This window comes from Charadrius vociferus, unplaced genomic scaffold, assembly GCF_000708025.1.
Source record: "Charadrius vociferus isolate BGI_N301 unplaced genomic scaffold, ASM70802v2 scaffold38, whole genome shotgun sequence".
Taxonomy (NCBI): domain Eukaryota; kingdom Metazoa; phylum Chordata; class Aves; order Charadriiformes; family Charadriidae; genus Charadrius; species Charadrius vociferus.
In genome coordinates, this window is record NW_009650176.1 from 3,393,308 (window position 1) to 3,401,094 (window position 7,787).

At 40.0% G+C, this 7,787-nt stretch overlaps 1 protein-coding gene across 1 annotated transcript in view; it reads right to left on the reverse strand.

The window, feature by feature from the left end:
• The window catches only part of DOCK1 (dedicator of cytokinesis 1), a 304,390-nt gene that overhangs the window by 240,973 nt on the left and 55,630 nt on the right, over positions 1–7,787 (reverse strand). The window contains exons 24-25 of the mRNA XM_009892748.1: positions 3,169–3,239; positions 1,880–1,986 (exon numbers count right to left, since the gene is read on the reverse strand). Of these exons, the coding sequence (XP_009891050.1) occupies positions 1,880–1,986; positions 3,169–3,239 (178 nt within the window). The remainder of the gene's footprint in view (positions 1–1,879; positions 1,987–3,168; positions 3,240–7,787) is intronic.

Here is a 7,787-nt window from a genome sequence, read left to right on the forward strand (position 1 = left end):
GGAGCCTCTGGTTTTTTAGAGATTTATTCTTACTTCATCGCCATCTATAACTGCAGGAAGTAAATTTACAAACTGTGTTATGCCTTGTTGCTCAAGTGGGACTGCAACTGTACTGAAGGCTTCCTTATGGAAAAGCTCGCTCTCCTTCTTGAAAGATTCAGAGTCTCCAGGATCTCTATCGTCTGGTCTTCATTCTCGTTAGACTACTTTTTTTAACCAATCTTTAAGGTTGCCTGAAATATACATCACGTAGACTCAATTTTACATGTATTTTTTTATAAATCATAAATTTGGAGAGTAACCTCAGTGCAAATTCAGTCTAAATAAAAAATGCTACCAAAATGTAAAGTTCATTCTTCATTGCTACTTGCGCAAAATTAGAAGGAAAATGTCAAGTGGAGAGAGTGACAGATAGGACTTAATTCCACAGTTATTAATACCAGGTCCATGCAATACCCCGCCTTCTAGGAACATCACCGAACCACACCAGGTGCAAAACCCAAAAGTTTTGTGAAATTAAGGAGTGTAATAGATTCCAGCATAGGTTGTGTGGGCTTTATACTTTTTTTTGCTAACTGGAAGAAGTTACTAGATCCAAAAGTTACATAGCTGTGCTTAGACGTTACCCGCTCTGGTGTACCACTGCCAGTGCAAAGCCAGCCCAGCAAGACCATTTTTTTAAATCGGAACCAGAAAAATTTGTTTTATCAGCACTTTGCATCACGTGGTCCCAGCATTTTTGATCTGACAGAAGAATCCTTTCACATTTCCCTTGTCACTGAACCATTGCCTATTTGCTCCCCTCGTTAACTTCTTCAGACAGCCCATAAACACTTGGTTTAGGTTAGTTTAACCCACAGTCACCTAGAAAAAGAATAAAATGCTTCACCTCGAATGAAGAAATCTGTAAGAGAAGTGCTTGAACGTACCTTTCACTGGCCCACTAACATAAAACATAGGGCCACGAGGATGATCCGAGGGCTGGAGCACCTCTCCTATGAGGAGAGGCTGAGAGCGTTGGGGGGGGTCAGCCTGGAGAAGAGAAGGCTCCGGGGAGACCTCAGAGCCCCTTCCAGTGCCTAAAGGGGCTCCGGGAGAGCTGGGGAGGGACTCTGCATCAGGGAGGGGAGCCATGGGATGAGGGGAAATGGCTTCAAACTGGAAGAGGGCAGGTTTAGATTAGACATCAGGAAGAAGTTTTTCCCTGTGAGGGAGGTGAGCCCCTGGGGCAGGTTGCCCCGAGAAGCTGTGGCTGCCCCATCCCTGGAGGTGGTCAAGGCCAGGTTGGACGGGGCTTGGAGCAACCTGGGCTGGTGGGAGGTGTCCCTGCCCAGGGCAGGGGGGTGGGAACTCGATGAGCTTTAAGGTCCTTTCCAACCTAAACCATTCTATGATTCCATAAAAGGAAAGTAAGAAAATAAGAAAGCATAGATGAATGGCATGCTCTGAAGGGTTTATACCTTGTTTTACTTCAGCTAGGGGACAGCTTAAGGGGAGAGAACACCACTTTGGAAAGAAAGGACATCAAAAACTCCCATTCTCCATTGAACTTCACTGAGCACAAAAGCCGAATTCATCGCTTTTGATAAAATACACCATAGTTGTAGTTACAACACATGCCAATAACACTGGACACTTAGTGCCCTTTTAAATTAAAAATTACAAGTTTTTGCCTTCACTTCTTTATGATCTATAACCTGCAGTAAGTATCAATTAGCATTTCCCTCACTTACTTTAAATCTTCTTGTCCTTCTAATGGAACAACCTTAATTGGTTACAACCTCCACTGCGTTCGGCAGCAAGGACAAACCTTGCACTTGCAGAGGTCTGAAGACAATGAATAATGCGACAATTTAATAGTTGCAAAGGCTCTGCTTACCGTGCTGCGTGAAGAGGTCACTGTGAACTATTTCTATCAAGCAGTAGAGCTTCTGGATCGTGAGCCGGCTCACGGGAACGTTTAGGATGAATTCAGTAAAGAGTTTGCTACATACGAACAGACAAGTGAAAATAGAGTAATCTCTCTCCAAACTACGTAATCGACATGCAACAGCACAAAACTATATGAACAGCCACATACTTTTGGACAAGCAAACTCATTTTTTTCCAGACATAACAGAGTTAGAGAGGGATTCCAGAGAAATGTGATGTCCTGGTTTGAGGTAAAACAGAACCAATTTTGGTCAGTAACTTCATTTCTTAGCTGGGCCTCTCTAACTACTGAAATTAACAGTTAATTAATTGTCTTTACTACACCTGTTTGTTTGGTTTTTTGTATCTTTTCCTTTTCCCTCTCCCTTATTATCTCAGTTTTACTCTCTTTTCCCATGTTTCATTTATGGTTTTAGATTTGAAATTTCAGTTTTCTGTGCTACTGCCTCTTTACTTCAACCATCACATACCATTAACAGAATAATACATAAGCATATAAGCCAAAAGTAAAAAAAAAAAAGTGATAATGCACGTTACAAACTCTAACCAACAAAAAAGCCCCACAAACACACACGTTTTAGGATAAGGTATCATTATGCTCCTCAGTTGAGCTCCCACATAATACAGATTTTTAAAAGACTTCTCAATAATTTTGTATCACTTCCTAAAATCCTGAGGGTGGGTTTTTTGGGTTTTTTTTTTTTGCTATTAAGCCTTCACTTCTAAGTATTATTCAATCTCAGTATATACATTGTAAGTGACAGAACTACAGTTCTAGTGTTTGGGGTAAAACAGGCTAAATCCTGGTATTTCTCATATCCAAATTATGATTTAGTCCAGAAACTCTACCAGCGATGTACTCCCTGGGCCCATAGGAAGCGTAAGAGTAGGTGTAAAGAAGTTTACAGCAGAGGCAAGCAGAAGCTAAGTGCCAGGCTCCTCAGGCCATTGGACCGTTAGACTAAGGTTATACTTATCTATTTTATTTCTACTTTATCTTTCTTTTCCTCATTTTGACACACCAGAACACAGAAATGAACACAGACAATATATAGAAGGGTTTTGCAATCAAATTAGATAAAAAAGGTGTGGTTTTTTTTCCAACTTAAACACCTTGTAATAGCACTGTGAAAGAGAAAATGATTATTTTTTTTAACTTAAAAATTCTCCTGAAATATGAGTTTTGATTTGGTATCTAGATTAAGTTCACACTACATATTTCATGACTCTACTCACCTAAGTTCTTTTGGGTCAAATACTAATTTCACATCATTGACAATAGCTGGCAAGTATTTCAGTGCTGCCCCCTAAAAAAATAAAAACAACAAATAAACAACACCGAAATTCATACGGCTTTACAGGCGATGCAAAGACTGCGAGAATCCCCCCCAAACTTACAGTTGTCACTCCATTTTACAGGACATAATGAAAGAATTCAGAAGATATAAACAGATGTTTGATGTTCTAACAATTGGTATTAATGTTAACTAATTTTGTCTTTCCATTTCTTAGTATTTATTTATTTCTAGAGTAAACATTTTCTTACAAGCATCAAGAGCAAAAAATCCAGCAAACAATAATTACCGCCCCGCGCTTTAATGTGGTGGTGCCAGAACACACTCTGGGTTAGACAATAGCAAAAAGAGTGTGACCAGTAGGTCGAGGGAGGTCGTTCTCCCCCTCTGCTCGGCACTGGGGAGGCCACAACTGGAATACTGTGTCCAGTTTTGGGCTCCCCAGTTCAAGAGGGACAGGGAACTGCTGGAGAGAGTCCAGCGAAGGGCAACCAAGATGATTGAGGGATTGGAGCATCTGCCTTATGAGGAAAGGCTGAGAGCGCTGGGACTCTTTAGCCTGGAGAAGAGAATCTGAGGGGAGACCTCATTATTGCTTATAAATATCTAAAGGGTGGGTTGAAGGAGGATGGAGCCAGACTCTTCTCGGTGGTTCCCAGTGACAGGACGAGGGGCAATGGGCACAAGTTGGAACAGAGGAAGTTCCGTTCCAACACACGGAAACACGTCTTTACAGTTGGGGTGATGGAGCAGTGGCACAGGCTGCCCAGGGAGGTGGGGGAGTCCCTTCTCTGGAGGTTTTCAAAACCCGCCTGGATGTAGTCCTGAGTGATGTGCTCTGGGCAGTCCTGCTTTAGCAGGGGAGTGGGACTGGATGATCTCTAGAGGTCCCTTCCAACTCTGGAAATTCTGTGATTCTGTGTGAAATGGAGCTCTAGTAACAGCACAGCCAAAAATCACTTAGTCTACGCAAACAGTAATTGCAATCAGATAAAGCTGCGTTTTTTTCTTCATTTGAAAATGCATTTAAATACCCTATTTCAAATAGTAGATGAGATAATGTTCTACCTAAGAAACCCTAAAGCAAAAGTCTTTGGTTTTAACCTTAACCTTATTAGCTCATACACATGCGCTACTTTTACGGGGGTTCCCCAAGTTCTTGTGTCCACCAAGCACCAGGCTAGAAAAAAAAAAATCCCTACTAATTGAAATATAAATCACAAGAGTCAGATGTATTTTGCTTTGCTTTGCATTTTAGTGATAACATCAAACAGTTTGATTACAGACGTATTTTTGCCTCAAAAGGGGGAATGACTCACTCCCCACACAAGGTATCTGTTTGTGTGTTTAATGCTTAGAATTTGCAGTTTCCATCAAGAAGAGCACCGCATGTTCACCACCCTTCTGAATTATAAGGGAGACGAGCCCTTATACTTTTCTTTCTTGATCAATTCTATCCTAGTGAAGTCCACGAGGTGACAAGCGATTATATTCTACAGCTCCACGGTCCGAGGAATTCCAGAGAGACAAATTCTATTTAGCAGTAGTTGTTAATAGCAGGAAGAGCCCCAGGGAAACAGCGTTGAGGAGTATTGCCTCGGAGGTCCACACAAAACCACTTGTCTGTTTTCAAACAACTGCACTTTTCTGCCACAACCCTGACAGTTTTAAACCAAATTCCACCATTCTAGAATGAGCGAAGTCAATCGTTTGACTGCAGTCACAAGGGACATCTCGGTCCAAGTCGTTAAGCAAAAAAGGGGGAAAAAACCCAACTAGTTTAGAATCCACTATCAATCAAATACTTTGTCTTTCCAGCTAAAAATACAAGTACCATTAATGATTAATACGTACTATTTTAGAGTAAAGTTCAGGTATATTATACAGTATAATTATTTTAATTAAGTCATCTGCATATCTTTAGATAAGATTAGCGGAGGTATCAGCGATACAAAATATGTCTTTTCTTGAATAATGTATGAAGCAGTTATTAATTTACATATTTCTCAATAAAAATGCAGATTAAAGTGATTTTGGTTAGATGGGTTAAGGAAGCACATATCAAAAAACACACCCAAAAAGCACAAATTCAGGCAATTCTAAAGCACTACTGGATTCTTCAGGAATTTTATAAGCTTCGCTATTCCAGCCCGTACGCACGTAGCTGCAAACGAGCACTGAACGTGGCCCTGGGAATGTCACCCATCCTGGAGGAAAACACTGTGCTGCAGCAGCTGAACAAATCTCTAGTTAAAATATCACGTTCTTAAAACTTCAGCGCACACTACACTCATCTTCAAATCAGCTCTTATATTCTTCTGCAAGGTGAACACACACATTTCTTTTTCACCGAATATTCATTATTACAGAAACATCGCCAATGCAGCGAACAAAATGGGTAAGGTGAGACTGTGATAGCGTACGTTCCACTCTGTTCTCAAATTCAGTCAACTAGAATTGAGTAAATACACAAACATTTCCTACCAATATTTGCTGAAATAAAAGGAAAAGGTCTGTTTCCACAGCATTGATACTATTTGGTGTTTGCTATTCATTCTTTAAAAAAAAAAAGTTGTGATTTTTTCCACCTGCTGAAGCATCAACAGAAACAGCGGAAAAGTGGAGGGGAGAAAACAAAAAAAACAAACAAACAAAAAAAATAGGTTTGAATTCAAAAGCCATTAACAGTCTCCGCTTCTACATGATGAACTCTTCAGGAGAGAAAGAAACCTGTCGAATAACCTCAAGCAGCCAGCGGGGGAAGTTCGCCAGCGCTCGCCGACCACTTCTAAAAGAGCAAAACCCAAACATGTCAATAGGTTAGATGCAAATTTCAGAGTGTTCCAGTTTTTCTTCATAGTCCATTTAAACCGTCAAGCTTGATCATCAAACATTTCCACGTATGCTTAAAGGACTACTTACATGCTCAGAAATCAAGCTCATAACTGTAATTATGCAAATAGTCCCATTATGTACACGCTTATGTGTTTTGATGGATGAGGACTCTAATGACCAGTTATAAACCGCAGCCATCGTTGTGTTTTTATTTGCTTATCATTCAAATGCATGTAGCAATAAATGTTTAGAAACACATACTAAAAAAAGAGCTTGCATTTTATATCTTGAATTAAAATTTCACACTGTGCTGGCACAATCATTAAAATTAACACTTTGATGGCTTAAACGAAGGACTATCAGGTAGAACTATTTACAACATCAATCTAAGGCTTGTATTTACAACAATTATCAGCCATTTCGGTTCTACTTTACAGACAAAGCAATTAAAGTTTAATATCTTAAAATTTAAAGAAAATTGTGGAAGTATATTTCCCGATTTCCAATCTCAACCGACAAAATTACACGACAGCCTGATCAGACAAGTGGGCTCTGCAGCCCCGTGATTAAATCTGTATCTGTGTAATCCAAAGGCCTACAAAAATAACTTTTTGCTGATCTTAACTCTTGTAGAAGAGCAGCTCTCACTGTAGATTTTACTCTATTAGAAGCTGTGGCTGAAAGTAGATCTTTTGTTAGCAGTAGCACAATTGCAACGCTGGTTATTCCCAGGATACTGCAATACATAAGCGAGGAATATTAAATTCAGCAGACTAAAAAGCACTGTGCTTGTCTTTACATAGAGCATCGAGAAAAAACAAATAAGCCATCTGTTTTGGTTTTGTTCCATCGGAAGAAATTAAACTAGATTGCTTTCCATTCTTGATCAGCACTGGACAAAGGTTCAAATTCCTCATTTCTGCAAGAAGTACATGGCAAACTAAATCAAAATCTTAATTTCATAGTTACCCAGTGATGCCTAAGACACTTGAAAATTCAAAACAGCGTTAGAGAAAACACAATAATGAAGAATCTTAATTCTTTGATTTTTTAATCAAACGGGTTTTTGCAGTAATTGCCATGCGATCCCATTAGATACCTATACAAAGCTGGAAATAGCAATCTCACAAACTTAGTCAATAATTACAAATAGTTTCAAGCTGGGCTGCACTAAAAATTTTACTGCCCAAAGGGGCTTCTCTCTTTGCGGAAAGCAAGCGAGAAATTATTACTACCCTTATCAAGTTACAAAATCATTCATTTTAAGTGCTACAAAGCACACAAACTAACAAAGGGGAAGAAGAAAAGAGGCGAGAACGCAGAAACAAGACAGCGCATCATATGAATAATGGATACATTTTCCCTGTTACCGAGTTAAACTTCCCTGTACACTCACTGTTATATTGACTGTTGGGGTATTATTGGATTATTTCCCCCTCTCCCTCCCCCGCGATGGGATTCACATGCGTGTCGAGGATCGGCGTAACGTCCACAAGCGCACCTCAGCCTGTGAGCTCCCTCCAAGTACCTCCCAATATCACGGCTCGTCCCTTCCCTCTCCCCGCCACGCACAGCCGTGCGCTTACACAAGTACGTGTTAATTTCCCCATTATTAATATCTTATCTATGGATAAAAGGTATTATACCACAGCCAGAGTACATACATATGCAAAGAACCATTAACTGACACTTACTAGACGAACCAGCTGCCTATACAACCTATTG